General features: G+C 28.1%; 1 protein-coding gene and 1 long non-coding RNA gene across 5 annotated transcripts in view; one reads left to right on the top strand and one right to left on the bottom strand.

The window, feature by feature from the left end:
• LOC100200569 (deoxynucleoside triphosphate triphosphohydrolase SAMHD1) overlaps positions 1-17,556 on the top strand; it is a 126,686-nt gene that overhangs the window by 29,058 nt on the left and 80,072 nt on the right. The window contains exons 1-4 of one of the 2 annotated variants that reach the window (XM_065820504.1): positions 12,457-12,767; positions 12,850-12,956; positions 13,093-13,439; positions 16,978-17,080. In XM_065820504.1, coding sequence (XP_065676576.1) covers positions 12,857-12,956; positions 13,093-13,439; positions 16,978-17,080 — 550 coding nt within the window. In that variant the 5' untranslated portion in view covers positions 12,457-12,767; positions 12,850-12,856. Of the gene's footprint in view, positions 1-12,456; positions 12,768-12,849; positions 12,957-13,092; positions 13,440-16,977; positions 17,081-17,556 lie in introns of those variants that run through there. The other variant, XM_065820505.1, reaches the window with a different exon arrangement.
• On the bottom strand, positions 1,441-11,067 carry LOC136091558 (uncharacterized). 3 transcript variants are annotated; one of them, XR_010644075.1, is made up of 6 exons: positions 10,535-11,067; positions 10,126-10,277; positions 3,043-3,154; positions 2,699-2,923; positions 1,991-2,217; positions 1,441-1,914 (listed from the first exon to the last, which is right to left on the bottom strand). It is a non-coding gene; the product is annotated as an uncharacterized LOC136091558 (long non-coding RNA). The 3 variants fall into 3 exon arrangements; XR_010644077.1 differs by having other exon boundaries at positions 10,884-11,067; XR_010644076.1 differs by lacking the exon at positions 2,699-2,923 and having other exon boundaries at positions 10,535-11,064.

Raw genomic sequence — 17,556 nt, 5'->3', positions numbered from 1 at the left:
ATGATATTAGGGACACTTTTTGTTTTCAATTTGAGTGTTATCTATGTGAAGTATAATTATATCAAATAATGAGGTATTAAAACATATACAATCTGATAAAACAAAGGCAGTTCTTTGTGACTATTTATAATGTAAATGTTGACAGACAGATGATTTGCGTTCAAATTTCAATTTCATTAGTACAAAATTAACACGTTACAGCTAAACAGCCATTTTTTAAAAGTGTCAATTTTTAAACAAGTAATGATATTTCAATTTTTAAACAATTTATATCTTAATTATATATTAATTTAAACAATGATATATCTATTTAAAAATATTTAGTTCTGGATCTGCTGATATAGCCGATATGTCATCTCTTTTTATTTTTTTTATTTTTTTAAGGACTCTATTAATTAAAAAAAATGGTTACACTTTGTAACTGCTCTGTGCAAGATAGAGCCTAAATCTTTTCTTTTATAGTTTTCATTGCAGTTAGTATTTTTTTTTTATTATTATGTTTTAAAAAACACAAGAGTGAAAGCAAGCGAAAGTACACAACTTACTACAACTAACAGGACAACTGCAATGTTCTATTTCAGGATTAAATCAATCAAAATAATCAATCAAATAGGCAAAATATAATTTTATAATATTAGATTTAATGCATACAATATTTAACCAGGTAACTATTTAACTTTTTCTTTAGCATTCTTATCGCTTTTTCAGGAAGTCCGCAGTTCCTTTCCTTTTTATGGTCACAATATCTGTAAATGACATCTTCGCTAATTTTCTTATCGTAAAATATCTTGTTTGATGACCATTCCGCTTTAATTTTTTGTATTTTAAGTGAGACTGCATTGAAAATACATGTTTGCTATTCAATAACAATATTCAATAGCCTATTAGGCTTCAGTCTATTTTTTAGCTTTAAATAACGTAAATACATTTGCATTTTTTTTCGCAATTCCTCGAAAGTACCACATAAGACTCTTTTTCTATCTTTTTTAATCATTTACGTTTTTAATCATGATGAATTAGGAACTAATAGCCACAGCGACAGTATGGTTTAGCTGATTTTTTCAATAACAAAGTTGCCCTCTTTATTTTTTTCCTAACATGGAATTAATTTCGAGACCAGGCCTCTGAAATGAATTTGGCTAAATATGCACTAAAGCCTCCCTTTTAAAATTAGCCAATCAGATTGCGCATAAATGTGGCTGTTTTGAGCCTGTTCCTACCTCGTCATTATTCTAATTATACGGGAATAAACTATACCGCCATTTAGGAGGACAAACAATCGTAAAAAAAACAACATAAACAAATACATCTGCTATGTCAACAGAAAGCGAGAGTTTGTCTTAGCTTGATAACAATGCAAAGCAAAGATATCAAAAAAAAAAAATTAGTTTTATAGGTCACGTTGACCCATATTTTCTTAAAGATAAAGATTTCTCTGACAATATAGATAATTATCCAAACATTACTTATCCTGATATTGTGAACTATTTTTTATTTGCTCCAAGTCATCTAACTAAAGGTCAATTAAAAGCATATAAAGCTCTGTTTTACTAAATTTGCACGCAAATCTTGTTTTTATGTATAAGCTCTCTTTCTCTTTATTTTCAACAGTTACTTCTGTTTGAACACTAAAATCTACTAAGTTTTCTTTATCAATTGTGACACTTTCTAAAATATTAAACTCATTATTTGTTAAAGTTTTATTTATTTGGAAATCTATATAATCATTTTCAAATGCATCTTCAGAATTGTCTACTACTACAAGCCTTAAAATTATCAAGATTTAATAGCAACGAACGATTTTTGTATTGTAAGGTTCTTTAGATTGCTGAACTCTAAACTTAAACTTTTTGTGCCCTAGATTTAAAGTTGGAACCCAATCAGGATCATTCTTTGAGAAAAGTGAAGGTTTTCCTAAATAAAAATGTTGAACATGTATTGGTATTATATATTCAAAGTTATAAAAATAAATCTAAGGTAAAAATTTTACCTGTAATAAAATGATCGCTGCAAATTCAAGTGTGAAGGACTTTATAATTACAACCAATTCTGTTTAAGGCATTTATCCATTTATCTCTACGCTCTTTTGATAAATTTTTACCTTCTTCCCCTTGGTTGCAAACTACTTTTGGTAGACGAAAAAAAGATATACTTTTTTCTTGATTACAACGATTTGAACACCCAAATTCAGCACAAAAGTTCACCATATATTTTTTTCTGTAACAAATATTTCCATATTTATATATGGGATTTTAATTTGATAAAAAAGTGACATTAATCAAATAAAAAAGATTATATTTATTTAACATTTGTTAATATATATATATATATATATATATATATATATATATATATATATATATATATATATATATATATATATATATATATATATATATATATATATATATATATATATATATATATATATATATATATAATGGTTAGCAATATATAGTAGAAGTCAAAAGTACGTCTCGTTTTCTAAATCGAAACGGTTGCCGTCTTTATAGTTTGCGTACTTTTAACTTTTAAAACAAATGTTATATCATTATATGAGCATTATAGAGTAAACGACAAAGATATAACTCGCTCTGTACTTTTGATTTCTATTACTTTATTTGTAACATACTTTTAACAAGTACGCATAGTTTGCGTACTTTTAACTTCTAAAACAGATGTTATATCATTATATTACCAATATAGAATAAACGACAAAAGTATAACTCGCGCTGTAATTTAGACTTCTATTAATAGATTTGTACTTTAAACATCGCTACTTTTGGTAGCTGTACTTTTGACTTCTATTGCATTATTTTTTCTTTTAACATCGCTACTAAAATGACTTTAAGATGCCACTAATCAAGCAGAGATGTAAAATGATGAGAGCTGTTCAAGTTGTATCGCCCAAAATACCAAATCACTTGAGTATAAAGAAAATTTATATTTTCAACATGACAAATACAATACAGTAAAATAAAATAACACATGACAAATAGCAATAAATAGTTTTGAAACATTACTAATAAACAAAGTTAGTACTATAACTATTGAATTCCAGCGTTTTTTCTAAACTGTTGGCTCATGATCAATCAAGTAAATTTGGAATCATCAAAATATACTAAATTAAAACCATATTTCCACAGTAGGCAAACTAAAAACAAAATAGTCGAATATTAAAAAATGGCAGAACTAAAGAATTGAATAAACAAACAAACAAATTAATAAAAAGTAGACAAAGTCTACTTTTTATTAGTAATTCAATCTTTGAAGTATTTCAGCGAAAAGCTTCCAACAATAACAGTAATAAATATTATAAATATATATACATAAATAAATAAACAAAAAATAAATATTAAAAAGTATTTTACAAAATAATAAAAAACTTAATTGAAGCTCATTTATTGCTTGAATAACTTCAATTAGGAATTTTTTTAACATTTTCACTTACCAAAATTATGACAAATGTTTATCAACTTTGAAAAACAAACCATAAAAATCTTTTATTAAAAAAAAAAAGTTTATAGGCCTTATAGACGACTATAGACTAATAGCAATAGAGAAGCAATACTTATTAAAACATATAGCAACTCTATTAAACATATTATTTTGAATTTACAAGGTAACTGAAAAGATTGTAGTACAAAAAGCAATTGAGAATCTGATAAAGTCGCGAAGCCAAAAGATAAAACTCTACATCAATGTAACTATAATGAAGAGTGAAAACTTACATTGCCACACTGCAATGTAAAGTGTCAATGCATAATCAATCTTTAAGATCTAAATTTATAAGTAACAATCACACTACCAATATCTCAGTTAAAATTGAATGTATTTAATTTTAATCAATGAGGATACATACCTGAAAAAGTTGTATTGTTTAAAAACTCAAAATTGAATTTATTCTTTTCATTATGATAACTTGTAAGAATTCTTACAAATTATAATAAATCATGTCAAATAAGGCTGTTGAAATCAAAAGAAAACTCATGTTTTATTGTAAAGAATAGTATTATTTAATACAATAAATAATCATGAAACTGTACTTGCACAACAATACCAAAACCATGGTGATCTCCGGTTCTTTAAAAAGAAGACATAATCTGGAATGGTTTTACACATTCTGTGGAACCACTGTTTACACCGATTACACTGTGCCATTTGTTTATTTTTGATTTTCCATAGGATTCCAAGGCATCATACAACTGCAAAATAGTTTAATTAAAAAGTCTTTTTGAAAGCTTCTATTGCAACTTGTTAACGATTGAGGGAACAAAGAAACTTTATTAACTTTAATGCAATGAAACATGTGTCCTCATTTCTGATATAAAAAATGTTACATTGTCTGGTTTTATTTTTGTCCTTGCAACATGATATATAAAAGCAATAGCAAAGACACCATAATTCTCTCCATTCGATTGTTGTTGCACTGGTAATACGCAAACAGTTAACTTGTCACATGCGCATTTCATGATGGCACATATCTGTTGTATTACACGATTAGCAACTTTACCATGAAATAAACAGTCCATCAAAAAAAACCTCACCAGGTTTACAACCATATGTTGAAGCTGCTACCCAGTGATTACAACCATCATGCAAAACTTGAACAAAAGATTTATTTATGTAGGTACTGAAAGCAAGATTTTGCCCAAGCAGTGTCTTGAAGGGCATTTACTTCTTTAAATTGGTCTTTTATCATGTTTTGAAAGATATTTATAACATTGTCAGATAGCCATTCATTGTTTAATATATCTGAAAAGTCGCTCTGACCAAGATTTCTTTTACTTATGCAGTATCTTTGATCTGTATCTACATTTTCCTCATCACTGAAAATTATTATCTGCAAATTCTTTTAAGTTTTTGTAGTCTATCAAATTATTATTTATAACTTCAGTTTCTACGTTGCTTTTTTCCTCTGGTTTCAAAGTTATTTCGGAAGCTGCCAATAATTTTGCCTTTTTTTCCGCAACACATTTATTTTGTATACTCTTTTTTTTAGGTGCTGGTAGCTTATGATATTTAATGGAGCTTTTTGTTATAGGTATTTTTTAATTTTATTAGGTAGTAAGGGCAAGCAAATTTCTTTGGGTACATCACTTTTCACAGTTGTGATGAGATTGTGAGTTCAACTCTTTATATCTATTTTCAAGGAGATCAGTATCATGTTGAATTAAGAAACTCAGACTTCGTAGGTCACTCAAAAGGCTTCTTAAGGATTCACCTGTTATAGACTTCCTTCCTGCATTTCTTACCTTTTGAGTATCAGCCTATACCAACATTTCACCCACTTTATTTGTCTCAGTAATAGATGATTTATATTCATTGTAGGAGGTTTCATTGAAATAAGTAGATGTACTGAGTTTATCATTACATCCTTTTACCTTTGCTTTATCAAGATCAAAATCAATATCAATATTTAGATAAGGAGACATTCGGTATAAAAGAGAAACTGATTCCCAATTCCAACAAGGATAATTTTTAAAAATGACAAAGAAATGCTTACAAGGATAACAAGAGTTTTTCCAATCTATGCAGGTACAACTAGGCATGTTGTCTTTTCCAAAATCTACTACATAATTTCGTTCTTTTTTGTCTCTATAATATCGCAATAAGAATTTTCCAGATCCTTTAACTTTATGTGCTGTTATGTCTAAACTCTCGCCAAGGGATTTCTTGACTAGACAATGTTTCACCATTGGTCGAGGGCTATCAACCATGAACATTATCAGAATAACACATGTATTTAGCTCATTAATCTATTGTTGTCAATATAGCTAAAAAAATAAATATCTTGATTCATTATAGAATATATGTATTAAAAAATTATTTAATGGTGACATTAATAAAAAATTATTACAAAACTAAAATTTGTCAGAAACAGCTAATTTTATCATACCTCTCACACTTATTAGAAAGAAAACCGTTAATTACTATAGATAACATTCCACTGAGAGAACTATTTCTGTGATTCAAAAGATACTAATGTTATAATGTTGGGTTGTCACTCCACACCATTATTTGTATTGCAATTGACCAACAATTGAGTCTGAAGATATGCTTCCACCCAACGCTGATAATAAAGAATAATTAGAGTAATTAATAGCTGCCTTAGATGTGGTTGCCTGTATACTCTTTAGAGGTAAAACAAAAAAACAAAAATTATACAGTTTTCCATTTGCAGGTTTAACTCAGCTTTCAAACCCTCAACAAATAAAAACTTACATGTTATATTGGTAACCAATATCTTGATAAATAATCTTTTAGATTATTTATATCTCTTAGACTTATCCAATAAAAAGAATTTTTCAAATTCTATATTTCAGCCTCTCATATCTCAAGTGTGTCTGCACAGGTTATCATTTTAAGTAAGCATAAGATCTTTATTCTATCTTACGCTAAGTCTTTAGATTTTGTTTTTAGCCCAAGATACCACACCTGTTCTCGGTGAAAATCACATATGAATACAACAACCTAAAATGGATATTGGTTTAAATAAAATAACTACTTCTCCATCAATTCAATACAATAAAAAGGAATTAAAAAAAATTCTACTTAAAATTATCATAAACTATGATTTGATATGTAGGAATAGCTGTAGTTTTTTACTATCAATATTACAGAGATCCACAGTTTAGTGATGCCCATAATAAAACGGCACTTTAAACTTTTAAACTCCCCCTTAATGCGGTTTAAACAAAACTTATTATCTATTACAGTTTGGGAAATATGAATAGTAAAAGTTTAAACTTGCACAGACAAAAAGCTTCTCTAAACTATTAACTTCTTCCACACAATAATCTGACATTCCATATTTCGGATTTAGGTCATTATTCATTATTCCAAGACCTTATATACAACAGAGCTTCACAAATAGAACTCTCAGTTTCGTTTTCACACACAAATAACCCAACCACTTGATAATCAATGTTGGTTTTTACCACAAAAAAGAAAAGTGGGAATGCAAACCGTGTGGTACGATATGTTGCATCCAACAACACCAGTTCATTACCATATTTAGCTAACAATCTCTTCTGCCATCCATTTTGGTAAACAAAGAGTAAGGAAGTTTTGATGTACCTGTTAGTTTTACATTGTCATCTTCACGGTCAATATCTACAGTAACGTCTTCTACTACGTCTTCTAAATGGATATACAGAAAACTGACCAATAAGAGAATAACAAACCTTTGGGTCTGAAGAACTTATAGCAGGATTAGATTCTCTCTTTGATCTTTGACTGGAGACATTCTTGATCAATAAGAGATTAGCATAACTTTCGTTTAGAAATTGTTATGTGATTGTGAATGGTGGAATTCTGAGGATAAAATCTTTTATTTTAACATTCTGGTAGAACATGACCAGCTGCTTTATTGAAATTGTTATTTCCATGGTTTTTTATTAGGCATTTCATTTCTTTAAGAAAAATCTAGTCTCTCGACATAATTGTCCCAATCCTCATCTGAGTTGAATTCTGATAAGTTTCCAAAATGCGAAGCCATCACATTAACGCACTAATTAATTTGTACTACTCATTATAATAACCATATTAACTTCATAAAATAAAATCACCAAAAATTAAACCACTAAATTCATCTTCGTTGCCAATGTTAAATACGTTGTATACGGTTATATAAAAATGAACACTAAGAATATTTTTCGTAATAAATCTCTTTGTTATCAATAGCACTTCATATATACAGTAGTCTCTCGCTTAATTGCACACCCAATTAGTTGCGCATCCCAGTAAATTGCGCGTTTAGGCCCAAAATATTTGTTTCAGTTTTTTACTGAGTTTTTTTGTTGAAAGTGTAATTATATCAGAAAACGTAACTATTATTTTCCTGTGTTAAGTTAAAAACTAGTTTTTATCAGAAATATTTTGAGATAATGATTTTATGAGAATGTAAATAGATAAATAATTCGAATTCGTATTCGAATTGAAGTAAATGATAAATCTTGTTTGAAACAGATAATAATAAGTTTAAACGATTTATCAGTCAAGTCTCATTGAAAAAACGAGCGATTGCAAGAGAATATAATGTAACTGAAAATTCAATTAGATCTCTCTGAAATAATCGAGATCAAATAGAAAAAAGAAGTTTACTAATGACAGAAGAAGCTAGAAAAAAAGTGTTTCGATTATCTTCTGGAAAATTTAAAGCAATAGAAAATGAGCTATATGTTTGGATTGATGCATTGCTTCGTTCGAAGATTGAAGTGCCTCCATCGTTAGCAATTATGAAAGCAAAAGTAATAGCGCAAAAATGAAATATAAAATAAGAAGAATTTAAAGCTTCTTGGTAATGGCTCGCAAACTTTCGTCGTCGTCAAGGCTTAAAATCGACGCATTTCTTTGGAGAAGGAGCTGAGGTTGACAAAGATGATCCTGTTCTTCTTCAGCAATTTGAGGACCTTTACTCAGTTATTAAAATGTGCAGACCTGAAAATGTATATAATATGGACAAAACTGGACTTTTTTTTTGCTTGCTCCCTAGATATTCTCTGTTAATGCCTACTGAAAGCTTAGTAACTACAAAAGGTAAAAAAAATCTAATGAAAGAGTGACTTTAGTTGTTTGCTCCAACGCAACAGGATCTCACAAAATACCCTGTTCTATGATTGGAAAAGCTGCACGACCTGCTTGTATAGTTAATAGAACATGACCTATACCGTATTTTTGTCAGAAAAATGCATGGATGGATGTCTCTATATGTTGGAAATGGTTCAATTAAGTCTTTTATCCTGAAGGTAAACGCAAAACTGGTTTGCCTGTTCTTTTATTATTAGACAATGCACCTGAACATTTTGAGGTGTTTGAGCAAAATCTGGTAAAAGTTGTTTTCTTCCCTCCAAATTGCACAAGTTAGAAGCAACCATGTGATATGGGGATTATTGCGGCTCTTAAGAAGTGATATAAATATCTATATCTCTCAAACATATTTTAATATTACAGCCTCAATGTAAATACAAAGAAATGTCTGAAAGAAAGTAGTCTTTTGTGCAAAAAAGGTGCAGCAGGAGTTAAATACGGAAACCCGCACATCTTCTTGACGCTGCTAAGTATGCCGATTTAGCTTGGAAATCAATTCAACCTTCATCTCTCAAAAATTCCTTCGACAAGGCAGAATTATTTCAGATTTCCAGACCCGTTAACACTGAACTATGCTCTGAGGAAGCTGACTTTGGATTTTTTAATATGTTCTTGCTGCTGAACGAAATTGAAGGAATAGAGAATATGATCAGTTTGGAAGATATCAGCAATTTTGAATCAATTGACTGTGAAGATTCTCCAACGTATATTGAAGCAAACAAGGAAGATGTTGAAGATTGCTTGTCTCTCGAAGAAAATAATAATAATGCAGTTGTTATGGATAACAATTCTGATGAAGAAGAAGTTATTAATGATGAGATAGACGATGGTACAGACTTCTTAGGTATTGAATTTATACATTTATCTCTTGATATTGGCAAGCAATTAAAATGCCAAAAAGCTAAATCAATTTTAAAAGACGACAACAATAAATTAATGAATAGCTACGAACAACTATCATCAAACATACGGTCAGTAACTATGAAAATTAAACGAGAAAAGCTGCAGAATGCATATCAGCCTACAATTCATGACTTTTTCTGTCATGCATAATATATTTCTTAATAAAGATTTGTTTATATAGTTAATAATTTAGTTTGCTAAATTTTTATCTTTTTATCTTATTTTTTCTTATTTGCGCACTCCTAGTTAATTTTGCACCGCAGTGCCTGTTTCAATTTGCCGAATTAAGCGAGAGACTACTGTATACATATATCAGTTCTGGAAAACCATCATCTTACTTTGAGCACGTTTTTCCGCTAATGAGCAGTGACGTATTCAAAAAATGTTTTATCTTAAGAAATGTCGTGTTACAATAGAGCCATAAACACAACAGTGCTCAACACACCCTCTTTACCGTACATGTCAATAACCGATACCAGTTCAGGGTCAATTCTCTGTGTTATACCAGCATCCTTATATAAATTTGTAGGTATAAATGTATTCTCACATAGTAAAGACAAAAGGATGTAGATTTAATACCTGGACAAGACTTAATACAAATACCAAATAAAATGAATAAATTGAAAATACCTTGATATCATATGACCATTGTGTGCCAAAATATCTGGTACTGCAATGCAAAATTTTCTGATTTGTTTGATTTTTCTCATGGATAATAATGATATTGCATACTGTAGCTCCTTTAATTTTGCTTTTCTATTTTTGACAGTATCCACTATAAGCTAAAAATAAAAGTACCATAAACATACATAAAGCACATGCATAATATCTTTATTCACACATAAATAGTATATTCGTATATTCTTTTTTAAACAATTATAGCAATTAAATTAATATGCTAGAACTATTTTTAAAAGTTTGCTAATAACAAAAGTTGCAATGAACTGAAGCCTGATCTGACCGAAAACATTTTTTGTAAGCATCAGTTTAACGTCTTAATTAGGATGTAGGTTTACAAACATAAAAATCTCCTACTCACTTTATATTCTGGAAAATTTTAAGCATTCCGTTATAGTAAGTTGTGCAGGGCAATCAAATTTTTTACAACTCAGTATTTTAGTGTATTTTCTTCTAAAATCACGATCATGCTATGACGTGACACTGATCTAGGGATACGCGAGGGCTTTAGTACATACATAGACTGATTTAGGGAGAACTCGCAAGGTAGTTGATAACACATCGAAGGGTTTGGGTTAGAGCAGGGATCAATTTATTTTCATTTTTCTTCCTTTTCCCTCTTCTTTTTGTATAAAAACACGCTTAAAGAAAGGTAACATTTTTTATCACATTTTGCTGATTATAATTGACTGGTATAATTGATATTATACCAGTAATTCCAAAGTCTTTGGTAGAAAAGAATGTAGTGAATCGAACGGTATACTCAAGTTCATGGTCTTTGATGAAAGAGCGTGCTTCATCCAAACTACATGCAGTTTTGAAAAGCAGCATAATCAACTAATTTGCATTACTAAACAAAACAATGGTATTTATATACACATCATTATAATACATCATAATGTACATTTATAAATACATGTGTAAATGTATATAAATGCATATATATTTATATATATATATATATATATATATATATATATATATATATATATATATATATATATATATATATATATATATATGTAACCTTAATTATAAAAAATATATTTCTAACGTCATTCATCAAGCTAACTCTGGAGTATACTTAATTTTGAAATGTTTTAAAACTCGCGACCCTTGTATCCTAGTTAGAGCTTTCACTACCTATATACGACCAATTTTAGAATATTGTCCTCCAGTTTGGTCGCCACACCAAACTGGATTGATTAAAACAGTTGAAAGTGTCCAACGAAAGTTTACTAAGAAAATTAGAAACCTTAGAAATTTGTCCTATCATAATACAGACTACAGTTACTTGGTTTGGAATCACTCGAAGTTCGGCGCCTTAAAAATGACTTAGTAACTTGTTTTGAAATTTTCTGTAAACTTATTTGTACAGAATAATCTTTGTTCTTTGCGATTGACAGCAATAGCCACACCCGGGTTCATATTTATAAAATACGTTTTGTCGCTTGGATTCAAGAAAATATAGTCTTTCTTACCGAGTTGCTGACATGTGCAACAATATGACCTCAATATCTTACTATAGGGTCTATATATATATATATATCTTACTATAGGGTCTTTTACGGGGACAATTTTACAATAAAACAAATACTTAAGGTGGAAATAGCATTACCATGGATATTTTTGTGTAGCATTTATTTATTGTCCTGTAAGTATGTTATTTTTGTAAAAAATGTCCTTGTAAACAACTTTAATGAAAAATACATACATCAACTGAGTTAAATTATTTTAATACTTTATTATAACCCTAACCCAGCTCCCAACCCACACCATTTGATGCAAGGACTACTTTTTTGCGTGGTAAGAGTCTTAGGAAGAGCATGTAAATGAGTAGTCTACGCATCGATTGATGGTGTGGGTTATGGCAGTTTTAGTACCCCAGACTCAGGGATACTAAACTGAACTATATATATATATATATATATATATATATATATATATATATATATATATATATATATATATATATATATATATATATATATATATATATGTATATATATGTATATATATATGTATATATATATGTATATATATATGTATATATATATATGTATATATATATATATATATATATATATATATATTTATATATATGTATATATATATTTATATACCATATCTCCCATTCCCACACTAAGAAAAACAAAACGCAATGCGTATCTTATTTACACAGAAAAGTTTTTATTTTAAATTTGTTTTGTCCGTTTGGATTTTGAAAACCATGCGTACTTTGACTTTTACTTTATATTGTTAACCATATATAATAAAAATATTAGTTCCGTTGGCTTTGCTGTCCTCCATAATGGCAGACTTTGCATCAAAAGAATTCTTAATTATCTTAGTACGTTGACCTAGAAACAGTGTTTCAAAATATGCTTCGCGGAATTGATCAATAAACTAATATTGTTACAATAGGGTAGGAACATCGATAAAACAATAACAACAACATTAAAAAAAAAAAAAAATTCGGAAAGTAACGTTTATATTACACTTCTCAGATAAATTATTTAGCTGTAGTTTCATAATTAAAAACAAAATAATTTATGCATATATTTATTCTATTCTTTTCTTATTGGCATATTAAGGTAAATAATTTTATTATCTTTTACTGCAAAACTTTTTACGAAGTAAAAACTAAACGTTTATACCCTTCATTTAATATTTTAGTTTTACGATGGATGGTTTAATTAAAATTTTTGTTGGTTCCTTACCATATAATATAAACAACGAAGATCTAAAATCCATGTTTTCTAAGTTTGGAACGCCTCATAATGGTGACTATTATAATGTTCTTATGGTTTTAGACATTTCAAAAAAAAAGTTTTAAACATTTAAAAAAAAAAAAAATAAACGAAAAAAGATTTTTAATTTAAAGTGATTTTTTTTTATTATGTTAATATTTTATTTTAGTTTATGTTGTTACGGAAAAAGAAGATCCTTTTCAATCTTGTGGTTTTGGATTTGTTGAGTTTGAAAAAAAAGAAGAAGCTGATGCTGCAATTACAGAACTCAATGGTGTTTTTTCAGAATACGGTAAACTTTTGGTTAAGTATTTTGATGAAAAAAGTACCCCTATTCTCTCTGATGTATCAAATGGCTTTGTTAGTAATATGCAAAATGTCTGTTCCAATGGTTGTCAAACCAATCAACGTAAAAGAAAACTTGCAACTGTAAGCTTACCATTTGAGAACTGCGACTTCCAGTCTAATAAAAAATTTGCTTTGGAAAAGTTTTCTGAAAGTTCATCAAATGGGAAAGTATGTTAATTTTAAACTTTACTTGAACAATATATTCAAATCATTAGTTATATTTTAAAATGCACCTTTTTCTTAATTTTCTTAAAGTGTATCAAATCATTCTTTTTATTTTAATCCTACTGCTTATAAGTTGACGACCTCTAAAAGTTCAGAAAAAAGAAGTTTTTCCCTTTTTTTCTACCTCCTACTTTCTAGAAACTATATTGTGTTGTTGCTATTTCTAATTTTGAATATTTCTTTCATCTTTACTATGAAATATTTCTTTTTTTAAATGTACTTCGGACAAACAAACACAAAGTTGATTTATACACTTGTCAATAAAAATCTCAATATCTCAATTAATCAAAGAACTCTCTTGTCAAAAAAGACATTGGCGTCTTTGTCAACTGTAATGAAATTTTCTTCTAAAATTTCATGTAAATGCTAAGATCAACACTGCAAATAAAATTGTTGGAATGATCAAGAGATCATAAATTTACTTTATTTATTTCTCCTGTTTGTCCTCACCTTGATTATTGCAGCTCTGTCTACTAACCTAGGCATTAACGAATAATCAAATATGCTCTACTCAAGTTTAGTAAAGCTATTCTTGGCCTAACTGGTCTGACTTATAAAAAGAGACTACTGAGACTATATTTAACTAGCATTTTGTTATCATATGGTAAAAACTTACAAATGGAACCACAGTTTTTATACCTGTAGTTACAACCCTTTTGTTTTCTTTATATATTATTCAGTATTACTCCATCAGTTAAAATTTAAATTTAAATACCATTCAGTATTACTCCATTAACAAGCGTGGTCACACTTAAAAATTGTAAAAGATTATTTGTAAGAAAGATGTGTGGAAAAACCTTTTTAGTATGCGAATCACAAGTTTGTGGAATAAATGGGAAACATCAAATGTACAAGTACATATAAAGGATTAGACTAGTATAAGTACATACAAATAAACAAAAGGTTGGTAGGCTTATTTATTTTTTTAAATTGTTCTATTTGTAAAATAGAACAATTGAAAACCTTGAACAAGTGAAATTGAAAACCTTAAACAAGTGAAACCTTAGATAATGATAGTAATAATAATAATGGGAACATCTCTTCTGAGAACAATGGCCTTTTTATTATTACAAAAAATCAATGTAAGAAAATGCTATCTCTTGCTAAGCTCCATTACTTTCAGTTTACTAAATCTTGTGTATTATATCAGATGTTAGGAGACTTTTATAAGGTTAGAGACTTTTATAAAATCTTTAACAGTGTCGTTAACAAAGACAAATCAAACATTTCAATATTTAATAAATGGGTATGATCTTTTTACCTCTCCTTAGTATAAGGCAGAATTATTTACCTCTTATTCTTTTCTTTTATTTAATGAACACATTCTTCCTGTCATTCCAGAGAAACAGGTTAATCCATTGTAAGACAATGTTATCACTTAGTTTTTGATTGCTTAAAATTATTTCTCTCCTAAACTCCTTTAGCTGCAGTATTAAAAAAGGATTACACTCATTTCCAGTAACTTCTAGAGTACCAAAAGGTTCTCTTCTTGGTCCTGTATTGTTTCTCATATATATTAATGATCTTCCTGACATCTTGGCAGCACAGAGCTTGAAATGGCTGGTAATTTTTAATCCAAACTGTTTACTGCTAATGATTATTGTGGTGTTTTCCTATTAATGAATACTTCTCTGACTGAGTCCCCTACTTTACGTTTTTTTTAGACTAATTTTCGCATTTGACTTTTCATAGAAACCATATATACAATCAATCGCAAAGTTAGCATTTACTAATTTTCTTCTCTTTCTGGTCTTTGCTATTCCTTACTCTTGATTCTATTCTCTACCTCTATAAATCTCTTATTTGTCCCTATATGAAATTTGGTTGTCATATTTGTGCTAGTTCTTCTAATGATATCCTTTTGTGATCTAGTCAAGGTCCAGAATTGCATTGTAAACATAGTTGGATCTGTCCCATTGTTGTAAAATGTCATTTCTTTTTCTTTAATTCTAATATGGTACTGCTCCAGCAATCTATTATCTATTGTTCCATCAACCAAAACTCAATTGCGTGTGACTTCATTCAGTAAATTTGCATCATTTTGCTGTATCTATCCCTACATATTCTAAAACTTTATAACAATCAGTGCTATAATTTATAACATACAGTGCCATACTTTATAACAATCAGTGCCATACTTTATAACAATTAGTTCTCTCCAAGTTTTTCAAATTTTATTTTTTAAATATTATTATGGAGAAAATTATTTTCAAATTTAAACAATCTTCCCCCCTCAGTTTTTTCTAACCTTTCTTAATTTTGTATCTAAAATTGATATTACAAATTGACCCAAGCACACTTTACTTTTGTTAGAATAAAAATCTTTTTTTTGACTTCTTCTCTGTATTCATCTAAGGCATCTTTATCTACATCTTCTAAACTCATAATCAACAATTTTTGGTATTAATAATAAGCACTTAAGTAACTAAATTTAGTGTTTTTATCTTGTAATGAAAAAATTCAAAAAGCTTCAACATTTTTGAGAAATTAAAGTTGAGTTATAAATTATTTGTTTTAAAACATATTTTTAGTAATTTTTTTCCCTCTTTTGTCTGAATCAAAAATATTTCAAAGTTGTTTTTCTTAAATTGTTAAGTCCTCGGATAGAGTTTTAAAATATGTCATTAAGTCAATTCGTTTTTGTCAAAGTTATTTTTCTTTATCTCATGATTAACCTTAATTCTTTATCTTGAGTTTTAAAATTTAAAAATCTCTATTTCAATAATCTTGAAATTTTAAAAACTGTATGAATGGAATTATTAGAAATATGTTAAATTGAATTTCCAGGCTTTTTTACAATGCATAACTTTGTCTTTTTTGTATTTATAGGACGCCTTTGCTTGAATTCCATTTTTTTATCACTGAAATTTATTTATTAAGAGAGAGAGAAGCTATATGGCAATAAAAAAAAGAGAGTGATAATTTAAAATGATCACTTTCTTCTTCGATAATCACTTTCTTCAACTTTTGTTGGGATTGTAACATGTTTATACATAACCATGACAACTGTTACACTGTTACCAATTTTTTAACACCTAAATACTCAAAACTCACTGCACTACATTTTCGACCTAAAACCATATTGCATATTGATTAACACAAAAGTTCTTATTTTTTTGGAATAATTTTTTTTAATTTATTGATTTACATCACATAGTATGTTTATTTCTCCTTTATAAATCTTTACTGTCCGATCTTTCATCCAATCATTTAGGATTTAATCTTCATGCATACTTAAATTACAAAAATCTGTCCCAATAAATATGCAAATCCAAAGGCCTATTGAGTAAGATCTTTGAAGATCAAAAAAGAATTTTCAGAAAATCCAGCAGCTTTGCCTGATATACATACATTGCATTAACTTTGCGTTAATTTAGTCTATTAAACTATTAATAACTTTCTATTTGTTGTAATTATTAATAACCATAAAGAACAACTACAAAAAATAAAATAAAATGAATAAAAATATATTTCTTTAAAGGTTTTTAATGATCCTATTCATGGCCATTTTGAACTTCCATCATTATTAGTTAGTCTTATTGATACTCAACAATTTCAAAGATTGAGGCATATTAAGCAGCTTAGTAAGTAATTTTATTTTTAAATATTATTTATAGAAAGTAATCATTTTTTTTTCAAACTCACATATTTTTTTATTTCTTTATTATTATATAATTTTATAATTATACATATAACTTTGTTATACATATATATTTATTACAAAGTTAAATGTAATACTGTTTATTTATTACAATTACAAGGTTAAAATATGTATTATTTAATGTATTATTGAAAAAAAAATAATTTGAAAAATGTTTTTACAAAATCGTTTTTTTTATTCAACTGTTTTATTATTACTTTTAAAAGTAGGAGATGAGGCCAGGATGCATACTAATCTAAATGTAATTAAAGAAAATGTTGTGAATTAAGTTTTTATGTTTTTTTTATTTTAAAATATGTTAAAATGACAAAATTGTTGTTGGTATGTTATAATTTAAATTTTTTTGGCTTACATAACAGTTGAAGAATAGACTAATGCTCTAAGAGAGGTTTTATTTTT

The sequence above is a fragment of the Hydra vulgaris genome, chromosome 15 (assembly GCF_038396675.1).
Source record: "Hydra vulgaris chromosome 15, alternate assembly HydraT2T_AEP".
Classification (NCBI taxonomy): Eukaryota; Metazoa; Cnidaria; class Hydrozoa; order Anthoathecata; family Hydridae; genus Hydra; species Hydra vulgaris.
The sequence above is the reverse complement of the archived record's forward strand: the minus strand, read 5'-3'. Positions and strand labels throughout refer to the sequence as shown.